Source organism: Lepus europaeus, chromosome 17 (assembly GCF_033115175.1).
Source record: "Lepus europaeus isolate LE1 chromosome 17, mLepTim1.pri, whole genome shotgun sequence".
Taxonomy (NCBI): domain Eukaryota; kingdom Metazoa; phylum Chordata; class Mammalia; order Lagomorpha; family Leporidae; genus Lepus; species Lepus europaeus.
In genome coordinates this window covers 67,001,468-67,015,933 of record NC_084843.1, presented here as the reverse complement: position 1 = coordinate 67,015,933, position 14,466 = coordinate 67,001,468, and the positions used below count along the sequence as shown (strand labels likewise).

Below are 14,466 nucleotides of genomic sequence, written 5' to 3'. Positions count from 1 at the left end.
ACAACAGCCAGGGCTGGGCCTGACTGAAGCCAAGATTCAGGAGCTTCATCCTGGTCTCCCGCATGGGTACAGGGGTGCAAGCACTTGGGTTATCTCCCACTGCTTTCCCAGGTGCGTTAGCAGGGAGCTGGGTCGGAAGTGGAGCAGCCAGGATTCAAACCAGCAGCGATATGGGATGCCAGAGCCACAGGCAGCTTAACGCACTATACTACAGCACCAGCCTCCAGAGTTTTATTGTTTTAAGAATAAGGCACAGGTCATAGCATCGGAACCGATCAGTCTTGCACCTTGCATCTCCTCCACAAGGCAGTGCAGTTTTTGGTTCAAGAAGGAAAGGTCGAGCCTAGGCTGGTGGAAAGTTTTCCTGAAGTTGTAGTTGGCCACACCGATCCAGCTCCCTCTGTGTGATGCCAGCGTTGCAGGAGACAGGCAATGTTGCAGCCACCCAGGTGGTGACAAGAAAGGCAGCGGGCACCCTTTTTACATCTGTTGAGCCCTCTGCCAGGCACCATGGATGCAGAGTCTCAACCCACTATGACGTGTGTGGTCAGTCCTGTCTCAAGCGAGCAGAGCAAGTGGCCTCATCACTTGTTGTCCAGGCCAATGGCAGGGTCACATCCTTGTGCGTACCCTCAACCTGCCCGATCCACAAAGCCCCTTCTGGAGGCAATGTACTGGCCTGGCCGAGAGGGAGCATGAGCAAGAACTGTCACTTCAGCGTCTGAATGGCCTGCCGCCTCCCCTGAAGACGGGCCGGGGAAGGGGTTGGGGCCCAGGAGGGTCCATAAGCTGCCGGGGTCATGTGCCGTTGAGGCCCAAGCAGGAATTTAGAGCCTGGCCTCCGTTCTCAAGCCAGAGTTGTGCTTCCCAGTAGCCATATTCTGCTACCTCTTAAGCAGTTGCGTGGATTTGTGAACTACACAGTGGTCAGGTGAGGCCTCATTCGGAGCATACAATTATATTTTGTCCCTAAGATGCAGAGTAGAGATGGAGGGAAAGAGAAATTACATGATTATTTAAGCTAAGGGTAAACAAAGAAAAGCAGAGGTTCAGGAGGGCCAGAGGGAGGTGTACTGGACAGCAGAAGAGGGCAAGGCCAAGGCAACATGAAGAGCAAGTCTGCCTGACACACAGGAGGCTAGGCCCCTGCTACCTCTCTCCAGCGCTCACCCTCCAGGGACCTGGCCTAGTCCCTCACCCGCTCTGAAGTGGCCTCCTCCTCCTGGTCCCTCTGCACATCGTAACCCACGCTAACCTTCACTCTGCGTAGGGTTTTAATTTGCTTGTTTGCCTCTCTGCTTCCCCGTTAGCACAAAGCCTGGCACGTAAACGCCAAAGCCTGATGCAGGGCCAACATTTGTGTCTGGTTAGAGCTGAAATGGAGCTTGGAGAAAGAATCTGCACCGCCCCTCCTGTAACTCCATAGGAACCATGCCTTCTGAATGTTTCTCATTAGGGCTGAGGGTCCCCATGGCTCGGCTCGGGGGCTGTGAAGGCTGGCCCGGCCCCTTCCCCGGCCACAGCTGACAGCTGTCTGTGGTCTCCTAGGGCAGTATCATCTGCTCACTACTATGCCCCATTGTTTGCTTTTTCTTCTAAGGCCCAAGCTGAGGAAGTGTGGGGTGAGCCTCATTCAGTATCCTTGAATCTGAGTTGAGCATTCTCAAAGGCAGGGCCCACAGGGTGCCTGTGACTCAGATGGGAGAGGAGAACCGGCTGGGCTGACCCAGTCTCCAAGCTGTGGGCTGGAAGCCGGTGCTGTCCTTCCCTGAAGGTGCCGAAGTCCTCGCACCTGCCCAGGAGCACAGCGCCAAGCTGTGTTCCACGGCCACTTGCAGACAGGAAGGAAGATAAGCTGCCCAAGTTGAGCCCGCTGATGGAGTGGAGCTGGGGGCCAAACCCTGATTCCCTGCCGCCTGATCACCTCTCTCCGTGCTGACAGCCCCGTGTGTAGAGCAGCTCTCTGATCTCCGCTCTGGTTGTTGCAGGGGTGTCCGAGTGCATCATCATGGGAATCCCGATGAACATCGGCACCGGCCTCTTCAAGCTGCTCCACAAGGCCAACAGGGACCCAAACCCTCCCAGAAGGCCTCTGATCTTCGACACAAACGAGTTCCACATCCCCCTTGTTACGTAGTCCCAGGGAAGAGGAACCATTCCCAGCCTCAGCTGCTTGTCCTGTCTGCAACTGACTGGGAGAGCTTTGTGCTCCCCGGGACAGAGGCCCTGATGTCCCCGCCTGGGCCAGACGGCAGACAAGGCCTCTGCCTCCCCAGGAGCAGCTCCTCCCCGAGGGAACGGCCCACGCTGGTGACTGCCTGCACCACGCTGCTTGGAGAGAACTGAGGGTTTTATTGTTTGTTCGAAACTTAATGTACAGATGGCTCTGCACTGCCTGCCCATCCCTAGGCTGGGGAGGAGACCCCAGTTGGATGTTGCCGCACATCTGTCCGTCAGCTCCCAGTGGTGTCTTCACAGCTGGCTGGGAGCCAGGTCTGAGCCCTGCACAGGCCGGGACACATTCCTGGTTTCTCCTTCCTTAGTCGGGCTGGAATCTCATTATGTGACATGCTCCTGAATATACTGTTCCTGTTACTTATTTGTTCCATTTGAGAGAGTTAGAATTTTTGCTTTTTACTTTTGAACCCAAGAAGCTACAGAAACTGAGAAAATCAGCACAGAAGTGCCACGGAAAAACTGGTCAAGCAGATGGAACCGTCTAGGATTCACAACTGGGCTGAGCCTGTGGGGAGGCCCGAGCTGCACTGAAACGTCTTTATGGACGCCTCTGACTGTCCTGTTGTGTTCGTCGACCTCTGACCCCTTCGGGGCAGGGCTCTCTCTTGTGACAAAACAAACCCATCCTTCATGACCACAGAGGGCCTGCCGAGGTGGACATGGGATGGCTTGGAGCTTTGGGGGAAGGTTGGTCTGGGCCACTGCACCTCCTTGTGCTGGCGTCCACACCATCTGCACGTTTGGTGCAGAACTGGTGGCTATGCAGTGCCCCAGAGGTGCTGATGGGAGAGGGACTAGCCTAGGTCCGGGAAGACACCAGCTGTAAGGAATAAAAGGGTCATGGAGACAGAAGGGCAGGAGGGTTGGGCATCAGCTGGAGCTGAGGTCATGCACCGATTGGCCACTGTGGGCTTCTTGGGCGGTGTCCACCTCCTGTGACAACAGAAGGCAGGGACTCCTGGAAGACGCGTGGTCGCCACCTGCTCAGGCTCTGCTGCTCACTGCAGCGTTGCTGGGGGAGGTTAAGGCAGCTGAGGGGCTTTCATGCTCCACAGGAAGGAAACGTAAGCAGCTTGTCTTCAGACAGTGTGTTCTTTGTCCTGTCCTGAACTTGCTCCGTGGCGTTGGCTGGGGGCCAGCGAGAGCAGTGGAGAGGGCTGTAGAACCCTCCTTGGGAAGAACAGCGTCCCTTCCCAGTGCTGGCACGTCTTCTGGCCCTTCCTTCCTTCCCAAGGGGCCCCTCCATAGCCATGGCCCCTTGGCAAGGACTTGACCCTGCTGTGTGGCCCCGTGCACTGGGGCAGTTTCTTTTGTGAAATGACACGGCCAAGAAACAGCGGCCCATACCTATGAGACGGGAATTGATTGTGGAAGTGAAACAATCGGTATGGATTAAAGAGATGGGTACAATAAGAGAAAAAATAGGGGAGGTGCATGAACTTGAGTAATATTCTATGGACTCCCATTCTTTGGATGTTCCTGAGTTCAAGGTAACGCTGCTGAGGTTCGTGGCGGGTGGTAGAATGAGCGTTTTCCCCCATGCTGTGGGGTTCTGAATTAGAAGTCCCGACCTTCAGCCATTGCTCAGGTGAAATCTCGCATCAGGACAGGTGGTTGGACCCTGAGTTCTCCCTGTGCCCACAGTGATAGGAAAACGCCATCCGTGGTGCCTGATGTTTGGCCCTCTGTATCTTGGAACTGAGCCAGCCTGGTTCATGACAAAGGATGGAGCTGTTAACAAGTGCTGACTCGGTGTTTCCACTGGAGCTGGCCGCCGAGGGCACTGCTGCTCTCACGCAACCCAGGGAAGAGCCACAGAGGGCCCCCACCCCCCGCAGCTGCCAGCCTGGGAAAGACGCCATGGGCCTGATGAGATCCAGAGGCAGTGGGGTGCACGCAGTGGGTGTGGAGGAGCACAGGCTGCTGGCCTCTGCTGACACCTTAGGGAGGAGCTCTAAAGACGGCACCGCGGCCTCCTGCTTGGGCCCATGAGACAGGTGTGGCTGGTGGGTGCATGTCTGCACTCCAGAACCAGCTGGCCTCGGGGTGGGCCGTTACAGAGGAGCACGTCTCCCAGGTGCCCTGGTCCTGCCAGCCCTGCTGTGACCTCTGACACAGGCCACACTGAGCAGTGCCCCATTCTGTGCCCCTCCTGCATCCCATGCTGGGTGTTGAAACTCCAGGCCTCTGCCGGGGCACGGGGCTCCATGCCAGCACAGAGCACAGTGACCAGGTAGCAGTGCCATCCTAAGAGCTCAGTGGAGGGCTGAGGCTTTGTTCTCACTTACTGGGAACACTGAAGAGAAAAACATTTAAGTTCTGTCTCACCCTCGAAAATGTCCTTGTTTCTGACCAACCATCCATGCACTCTGCCCTTTTTACATCTTTTGTACAAAGGGAACTAAGCTAGCCCCCGCGTTGCCCGATCCTTTGTGGGCAGGGTTGCGTTCTGGCATCTCGGCGTCTGTCAGTTGTCATGGAGCCAGGTTCCAGTTTCAGGGTAGCGCCATGCGGACTCACGGAGTCGTGTCTGAACTTGACACTGAACAGTGGTTGCTTCCCTTGAATTCTTACTGTGCCTTGGCAGACCACTTTATTTTTCTACCAAAACTCAAAAGGAAAATCTTGCTGCCTATGAAACTGGGAGAGTCATCCCTGTGGGTTATGAAGGAAGCAAGGCAGTTGGGCTCCACACAGACTTAGCTCTGACTCGGATAAGAAACATTGCCCCCCACCAGCACCACTTAGAAGCTGGGAAGCAAGGGCGCCCCTGTGATGTGGGGGATTCAGCTCCAGCAGGAGGTGCCACCTGACCAGGGTGAGGCACCTCATGTAACCATCCCTTAATTCCACAGAGACAAAGCGCCTGCTCTAGCCAAGGCGTTTCAAGTGTTGGGAGTGCAGCAGTAAACACAATAGGTGCCTCAGGTATTAATCCAGCTGCGAAGACCCAGCAGATGGGGTGGAGCGAAGAGGACCTGTACACTTGGGTCAGAGCCTCAGGCTGCGCCACACAGGAAAAGGCCCCCGTGTGCTGCAGCCCTCTGGTCCCATCTGCCCCCGCAAGGCTTTCATGCCCCTAATTTGGCCTCCTCCTCTTAGGTTTGGGTTCTTGAGGGTGTGTCCTGAGCCGAGGCCACAGCCTGCAGTCACTGGGAAAGGATGCTGCCTGCCATCCCCACCCCAGCCTCCTGCAAGGGTTGGGGTGCGAATCACTTCTGCTCTGTGCCCAGCTGCGCTGGGCGCCTGGGGACTGGAGCTCACCATCTGGTCAGTGTCTTCTGTAAAAGCCTGGACTCTGCTGTCAAAGTACCAGGATTCAAGCAGTTCCCTTCTCTGGGGACTTGGAACCCATGGCAACCCCTCCTGCCCTCACTTTGCTGGTTTCTAAGAAAACTTGAGTATGTCTACCTCGGTCGGGGTCAGTGAAGTTTAATGGTGATATTGCAGATCAAGGTTTTAGTACAGTGTTTGGCACACTGTCCACACTGAATGTTTTTTAAGATAATTTGAATGGAAAGATTTACTTGAGGGGCCAGTGTGGTCTAGCAAGTTAAGCCACTACACGCAGTGCCAGATTACCACATGAGCACCTGTTTGAGTCCCGGGTGGTCCGCTTCCAATCCAGGTCCCTGCTGATGAGCCTGGGAAAGCAGTACAAGATGGCCCAAGTGCTTGGGCCCCTGCACCCATGTGGGAGACCCGGAAGAAGCTCCTGGCTTCAGCCTAGCCCAGCCCTGGCTGCTGTGGCCATTTGGGGACTGAACCAGCAGATGGAAGAGATTCTCTCTCCTCTCAGTAACTCCGCCTCCCCCCCCCAAAAAAAAAAAAAAAAGTCTAAAGAAAAATTTATTTGAAAGAGGAAAAGAGAGATCTTCCACCTGCTGGTTTATTCCCCAGATGGCCACAACAGCCAGTGCTGGTGTGAGCCCAAGCCAGGAGCCAGGAACTGTGTCCAGAGCCCCTACGTGGGTGGCAGGGGCCCATGAACTTGGTCATCTGCTGCTGCCTGCAGGTGCATTAGCAGAGAGCTGGTTCAGAAGCAGAGCAGCTGAGACTCAAACTGGCACTCCCGTATGGGATGCGGGTTTCCCCGGCAGCACTTTAACCTGTGCACCGCGATGCCTGCCTCTGTGTCAAATGTTTGCAGTTGCAGTGAATGTTAGTGTTTCTGCTGAAGAACATGCTCTGTGAACGGGAGACCAGTACTCTGCTCTCCTTGTTTTAATTGGAGAAGTTGGGTGACCTCATGCTCTGGTTCACTCTCCAGATGCCCTCACTGGCCGGGCTCCAGCTCTGGCCCTTTTTAATTCATCCATTCTGGGCCATCTTTGTGGCCCTGGGAGTCCAGCCTCCCTGGACGTGGCGCCTGTCTTGCCATCTGCTCGATCGGTAGATCCTTGGGAGTGTTTGCCACTGGGAGGAGGACGGCTGTGACACTGGCAGGTGAATTGCTAGAGGCTAGAATAGGTGAATTGGGAACTTGACGTGGATAGCATCTGGTTCATGAGTGGTTAAGACCAGGACAATTCATAGACAGGTTTTTCAGAGGGAGACGTGGGAGTTGACTCGGTCATCTGTTCAGCTCTGTCATGTAAGAGGATTTCCCAGAAAGGGGAGCTTGACTTTCTCTTAAGAAGCTGGTTAAGGGGCTGGCGCTGTGGTGCAGCGGTTAAAGCCGCCGCCTGCAGTTCAGGCATCCCAGATGGTCGCTGGTTCAAGACTCGGCTGTTCCACTTCCGATCCAGCTCTCTGCTATGGCCTGGAAAAGCAGTAGAAGATGGCCCAAGTCCTTGGGCCCCTGCACCCATGTGGGAGGCCCGGCTGAAGCTCCTGGCTCCTGGCTTTGGATCGGCGCAGCTCCGGCTGATGCGGCCATCTGGGGAGTGAACCAGTGGATGGAAGACCTCTCTCTGTCTCTCTCTTATCTCCTCTCTCTGTGTAACTCTGACTTTCAAGTAAATAAAATAAATATTTAAAAAAAAAAAAAGCCAATTAAGATGGTTGCCTCTGGGGACAGACCGACCCAGGGTGACTTAAAGAGAGAGGAAGTGGCGTACTTTTCACTCTGTTGCACCTGATTTTGTACCTTCTGAGGTCTTTTTTTTTTTTTTTTTTTTTTTTTTTTTTTTTTTTTTTAGCTCAGTCCCTGACAGTGGTAAGAAAGTCACAGCACCTTGGAGCTGAGCTGGTTCCGGGAAGTCCCAGGTGTTCTGAAGGGAAAATGCCCTCCCAGGGACCCCAGTGAGGCTACGGGTCCCTAAGACTTCCCTTGCTGACCCAAGGCCCCAGCAGGCATGCCAGGCCTGGGAACAGCAGTTTCACAAAGTGGCCAGGGGGAGCCAGGCTCCCTGAAGCCAGCATTAAGCTGCCACCTGTGACACCCGATCCCGCGTGGAAGCACTGCTGTGAGTCCCAGCTGCTCCACTTCCCATCCTGTTCCTGCTAATGCACCCGAGAAGGCAGTGGAGGAGGCCCAAGTGCTTGGGCCCCTGCACCCATGTGGGAGACCTGGCTGGACGTCCTGGCTTCATCTGGGCCCAGCCCCAACCATCATGGCCATTTGGGGAATGAACCTGCAGGTGGAAGATCTCTCTCTCCCTCTGTTGCTCTGCCTTTCGAATACATAAAAATACATCTTAAGCCAGCAAGGTGGCCACTCGAGGTCCAGGTCTTCAAGCCGGGAGGCGGGGAGGCGGTGTCGCTTCCCTTTGGGGGAAATTGCCAGAGCCACCTGACACCTGTGCTTTGCTCCCCTCGGCAGGCCCTGGCTTAGGTCACCCAGCCCAGCTCCAGGGGGCCGGAGACTGGACTCTGGTGGCCATGCGCCCAGCTAAAAATAGGGGCCTCTTAGCAAAGAAGGAGGGGGTGGCAGGAAGCGAGGCAGATCATCTCACTGATCCCTGTGTCTCCGCTCTCCTGGGTCAGGGCCTGGTTTGGTTTTTGGGGGGTGTTTTTTTTTTCGTTTGGCTTAACAAAAGTCAAAATATTCCCCTTAAGCCCCTCAGAACTGGAACTCTGCTGAGCTTGGTTGAGCCCCAGGAACCACTTAAAAAAGGGCAGGGGGGACCGAGACCCCTTCCTGCCCCCTCACTCTCCCTTTTCCTACCCCTTTCTTGACAGATTTGTGCCTGTTCTTTTTTATAAGCTGTCCCTTAACTTAGATCATATTCCCTTGGCCGGCTGATGGAAAAATGACTTGCCAACGTTCATTCAACAAGGAACACTGCCTGCTGCCCACCTGCCAGGGCCTGGACGCAGTGCCAGGTTCTGGGGGCAGAAGTGCTGAGCAAAGCTGCCGTGGCACCTCAGCCCGTGCAGCCGTGACAGACTGCGAGCCTCGTGCCTCCCGTCACATCTCCCGTATCCGCCCTGGAAAGCGGTGAGCAGCTGGGCGTGGCTGTTACAGCACCACCTGTGCCCGCTTCCTGTATCGGAGGGCTTGGTTCCCGTCCCAGCTTCCTGCTGTGCACGCTCAGGTGCTTGGGCCCCTGCCACCCACGTGGGAGACCCAGATGGAGCTCCAGGCTCTTGGCTTCAGTCTGGTCCAGCCCTGGCTGTTGCAAGTATTTTGGGAAAGAACTAACAAATGAGAGATAGCTTTCTCTCTCTGACTCGAAAGTAAATCAATAAAAATGGAGAAGAAACTGGAGAAATTAATTTGAATGATGCATGTGAAATGTTCTAAGAAGCCATAAGCATATCGTGAATGAGCTGGTTTACGTTCTTGATGCTGAATTTTCGTGTGGAACCTTGACTGCACATTTCAGTTGGCAGGTACATGGGACCGCACAGCCCGAGCAAGTTTGCAGGTGGATAATCCACACTCAGAAAAGGCTGAGAGGCTGGCGCCGTAGCTTAACAGGCTAATCCTCCGCCTTATGGCGCCGGCACACCGGGTTCTAGTCCCGGTCGGGGTGCCGGATTCTGTCCCGGTTGCCCCTCTTCCAGGCCAGCTCTCTGCTGTGGCCCGGGAAGGCAGTGGAGGATGGCCCAAGTGCTTGGACCCTGCACCCGCATGGGAGACCAGCAGGAAGCACCGGGCTCCTGGCTTCGGATCAGCATGATGCGCCGGCCGCAGCGGCCATTGGAGGGTGAACCAACGGCAAAAAGGAAATCTTTCTCTCTGTCTCTCTCTCACTATCCACTCTGCCTGTCAAAAAAAAGTGAATGCTGGTTCCCTCCCCAAATGCCTGCAACAGCCAGGACTGGACCAGGTCAAAGCCAGGAGCCCAGAATTCCATCCAGGTCCCCTCCATGGGCGGCAGGAGCCATCATCTTCTGCCTCGCAGGGCCCTTCTTAGCAGGGAGCTGGATCAGAAGCAGAATGGTCAGGACTCAAACCAGGCTCCAGGTTAGAGGCAGGCATCCCAAGTGGCAACTCAGCCTCCGCGCCAGCCGCACCCAGGCCTCCATCCTTCTGGGGCCTGAGAGTCCCAGTCTACAACGGAGGCTCGGCCCCTGGCCAGATCTGTCTGCTGCAGAGTTGCTTGTGAGGCATCCAAACGCCGGAAGGCTTTGTGTGCCACGTAGCTACGCTGCCAGAGCACACGGAAGGAGCCAGACACTGCCGATGGGGCCCCCAGTGGCCACAACAGCTGAAGCTGAGATCATCTGAAGCCAGGTGCCGGGAGCCTCTTCCGGGTCTCCCATTGGGTGCAGGGACCCAAGGACTTGGGCCGTCTTCTGCTGCTTTCCCAGGCCATAGCAGGGAGCTGGATTGGAAGTGGAGCAGCCGGGTCTGGCACCCATATGGGATGCTGGCACTGCAGGTGGTGGCTTCACCCACTATGCCTCAGAGCCAGCCCCTGGGTCTGTGTTTCATATACGGCAGCCCTATCACAGTGCCTGGTGCAGTGTAGGTGCTTTGAAAACACTGGCCAAATAAATAAACGTGGGAAGGAGTGGATTCCATCTCAAATCCTCTCTTAAAATGCACCATCAAGACAGCATAAGAGGCCGGCCGTGTGGCCCAGTGGGTTAAGCCAAGGCCTGCAGTGCCCACATCCCATATTGGAACTCTAGTTTGAGTCCTGGCTGCTCTGCCTTCAGTTCAGCTCCCTGCTGATGTACCTGGGAAAGTAGTGGTGGAAGGTGGCCCAAGTGCTTGGGCCCCTGCATCCACGTGGGAGACCCCGATGGAGTTCCAGGCTCCTGACTTCAACCTGGTCCAGCCCTCACCTTTGCAGCCACTGGGGAGTGAACCAGTGGAGGGGAAATCTATGTCTGTCTGTCTCTCTCTCTCTCTCTCTCTCTCTCTGCCACTCTACCTTTCCAATAAATAGATACTTTTTGAAGACAGCATGGAGCCCCGGAGGCCTGGATAGAACCCCTGCCAGCCACCCCATGGCCTTCCGTGCTCATCCTGCTGCAGCTCTCGCCATGCAAGGCGTGCACGAGCCCGACTGCTTCTCATCCCTCCACCACTTTGCAAAAGGCTTCTTTCCAACTTTCCCAGAGAGGGCCCCTTGCAGAGCTGGACCGGGGGCGGCAGGCCCTGACCCCTGCCTCCCCCCTTCTTCTGCCTGTGGGCCTGGGCCCCAACCCTGGCCCCAAACACAAGAGCCAGAGCCAAACGTTCCGCGCATATACCACCACGGGTGATTTATTTAAGGGTCTCCAAATAATCGCTTAAGTGTCGCCATGGCAACCTGAGGAGTTGCCATGGAGACCGGAGCAGGAAACGTCCCCATGGAGACACCTGGGAGACTCCATAGGAAATCATTACCAGGTGGAGGGGGCGAGGGGAGGGGGTTTGGATAAATAAGGGAGGCCTGTGGTCTGCGTGCTGGCATGAGAAGGGGGGCTGAAGGGGTGAAGCGGGAGAGGCCAGCTTGGGAAGGCGGGCAGTTAATGATCTCCACCAGCGTCAGGGTCCCGTGCAACAAGTCACTTCCATTGCATGCACAGGAGAGAAGAGACAGCAAAGGCCCGACCGTGGTGGGCAGTGGTGCCCCCCAGGAGTCGGTGGAGGAAGGCCACTCGCTGTGTGTTCCTGTCACAGGCATTAGATTTCAGCTACCCCAAAGCATAAGTACGGTATCTACTCTGTTCGAGGTGTTGTATCCTCGGAACAGCCCCTTCTGATGGGCGTTGTCTGCGTGGTATGGATGGGGCAAGTGCTGTTGGGAGAGCGGCGTGGGGTCGCACAGGAATCTCAGGCGTCCTAAGTAAGTCTGCATGGGCTGATGTCAACGCAGCGACCCCCCACGAACACGCCGAGCGCCAGCTTCTCTCTGGCCTCAGTGTGGTGTGCGGGAGCCAGCATTGTGACTCAGTGTGTTAGCTGCAGCTTGCGACACTGGCACCCGTATCAGAGCGCCCGTTCCAGTCCCCGCTGCTCCACTTCTGATCCAGCTCCTTGCTAACGTGCCTGGGAAGGCAGCAGAGGATGGCCCAAGTCCTGGGGCCTCTGCCACCCACATGGGAGGCCTGGATCGAGTTTCTGACTCCTGGCTTCTGGCTTTGGCCCAGCCCAGCCCTGGCTGTTACGGCTGCTTGGGGAATGATCCAGCAGATGCAAGATTCTCTCTCCCTCTCGCTCTCTCTTCCTCTTTCTCTCTTACTGTCACTCTGCCTTTCAAATAAATAGATTTTTTTAAAGGTGTGTCTTTTAAAAAACACAATGAAATAGTCTGGCAGTTTGGGGTGGATGAACACCAAGGTCCCCCTAGCCTGAGTTCCTTAGGGCTGTTCTCATACCCTGAAGATTCGCTGCTGTGAGTGAGAACCCTGGCCTGCAGTGCAGGAGAGGGGAAGAGGAAGAAGATGGGACAGCAGCTCTCAGGGCCTTTGAGAAACCTGTGGATTCTGCCTTAGCAGAAGAGAGGGGACTTTCTCCACCCTCAAAACCTCCTCGCCGTCACCAGAATGGCTAAGGTAGAAAGGACGACCACAACACGGGGTGGGCATTGTGGTACAATGGGCTAAGCTGTTGGTTGTGATGCTGGCTTCTCATAGTGGAGTCCTGGCTGCTCTGCTTCTGAGCCAGCTTCCTGCTAATGTGCCTGGGAAGACTGACCAAGTGCTAGGGCCCCTGCACCCACAAGGGACACCCAGATGGAGTTCCAGGCTCCTGGCTTCGGCCTGGCCCAGCCCCAGTCATTGTGGTCATTTGGGGAGTGAGCCAGCAGGTGGAAGAGCTCTATCTCTCTGCCTTTCTAACAAGTAAATAAATCTTTGAAAAGAAAAAGAATTCTGGAGATTGGTATACAATATGAATGTTGTTAGTGCCACTGAACTTAAAAATGCCTGCCAGGGTAGATTTTGTTGTGTGTACTTTGCCGCAATGTTTAAAGGCACGTAGCTGAGCCGTCATACTCCTGCTGTTGTCCTGTAGAGAAGCTGCCCAAGGCAGTGGGAATTAATATTTAAAATGTCTCTCCAGCGGTGAGCTTCCAACACTTACTAGGATTCCCTTGGCACCCTGTCTGTGTCATGGGCCGCTTTGCCCCCTTGCCAACACTAGCTATTACCATGTCATTATACGCAACGTTTATAGATTCACACAGTTGACCCTTTGCTAATGTGACAGGAGAAATAATCTCCCCATTTTAATTTGGGATTCCTTTTTTTTTCTTTTAAATTATTATGCATTTATTTAAAAGACAGAGAGCTAGAAAGAGAGAACTCCCATCTGCTGATTCACTCCCCAGATGTTCACAATGACCACAGCTGGGCAGGGCCAACGCGGGAAGCCGGGAACACAGTCTAGGTCTTCCATGCGGGCGGCAGGAGCCCAATCACTTAAGTCATCTCTTGCTGCCTCCTAGAGTCTGCACTGGCAGGAAGCCAGAGCCAGGTATGGAACCTGGGCACTCTGGTATGGGCCACGGCCTCTCTCTCTCTCTCTCTCTCTCTCTCTCAAGATTTATTTATTTATTTTAAAGGCAGAGTTACAGAGAGGCAGAGACAGAGAGAGAGAGGTCTTCCATACTCTGGTTCACTCCCCAGATGGCTACAATGGCCAGAGCTGGGCTGATCCAAAGCCAGGAGCCAGGAGCTTCTTCTGGGGTCTCCCATGCAGGTGCAGGGGCCCAAGCACTTGGGCCATCTTCTACTGCTTTTCCAGGCCAGAGCAGAGAGCTGGATGGGAAGTGGAGCAGCTAAGACTTGAACTGGTGCCCATATGGAATGCCGGCACTGCAGGCGGCAGCTTTACCCACTATGCCACGTTGCTGGCCTCTGGCCACAGCCTTAAGCTTCCTCAACCTTTAGGCCACGTGCCTGCCCTTGGACTTCCTTGTTTACCGCTGGCAGTCCCTGTTTTATTGACTGTTTTTCTGCAAGTTGCCTGTTGCTAAAACTGAGAGAAAGACCTGCAGAGCAAGCGCCCAGACCGGGGGCCCTCAGCCCCACTCGGGTTTCAGGCCCGGTTGCCCTGTGCTTGATAACTTGCATCATCTTTGGCATCAGATGTATCAATCGCAGTTCCTGCTCACAAGAAATAGCAACCAAATCTGGCAAACACAGTGGAAAAGCTTTGTTTGGGTTTGGTTTTGGAAACATATCCCGAAACCATCATGAAGGCTTAGAAGCCTGGGATGGGAAACCGGGCAGGCACCAAGGGTGACTGGCAGCAGAGTCTGGCTCGCTCACCCCAGGCCTGGTCTGGGGAGGACTCCGCACCACACCTGGGCCCCACTGCCAAAGTAAGAGTCTCCATTCTTCCTTTGCAGGAGCCTCCAGTCAGCCACATGGGCCACGAGGGAGCAGGGGACGGGGTGCTGAGGACCTGCCTGCCATTCTTGTGCTGGTGAGTGGGAGGTGAGGGGAGGCCTTGGCACAGTGTGGGAGGGAGACTTGGATGCTGGGCTGCCCAGAAAACTTAGCAGGTACAAAGCATCTTCACGTGGCGGCTGCTGACCCTGCTGCGGACTGCGTCATTCGTTCTGAATGAGAACACCAAACCCTCCGTGGTTCCATCGCTTTCCCTGGCACACAGGGAATACAAACCCGGCTCTGCGTGACTCTCCAGCCACAGCCTGCGGGGTTTACCTGACAATCACAACACCCACACACCACCCCCAAAGGCCAGAGGTCAGCCAGGTGAGCAGGATACCACCCTGCCCTTCTGCCTGGACGTCTTGGCTGTGCCACAGGCCCCAGGCTCCCGACGCCAGGGCTCGGCATCTGACGGTCATAGGGAACACGCTGTGACCAGTCGTTTTCTGCATGGTCCCTGTTGCAGACAGCATGTCAGGGAAATGTATAAAATGTGGAGTTGAA

General features: G+C 55.3%; 1 protein-coding gene across 1 annotated transcript in view; it reads left to right on the top strand.

Annotated features, from left to right (window-relative positions):
- POLR3A (RNA polymerase III subunit A) overlaps positions 1 to 7,189 on the top strand; it is a 53,596-nt gene extending 46,407 nt beyond the window's left edge. Inside the window, exon 31 of the mRNA XM_062213858.1 lies at positions 1,989 to 7,189. Within this exon, the coding sequence (XP_062069842.1) occupies positions 1,989 to 2,137 (149 nt within the window). The 3' untranslated portion in view covers positions 2,138 to 7,189. The remainder of the gene's footprint in view (positions 1 to 1,988) is intronic.
- The last annotated feature ends 7,277 nt before the right edge of the window (positions 7,190 to 14,466 follow it).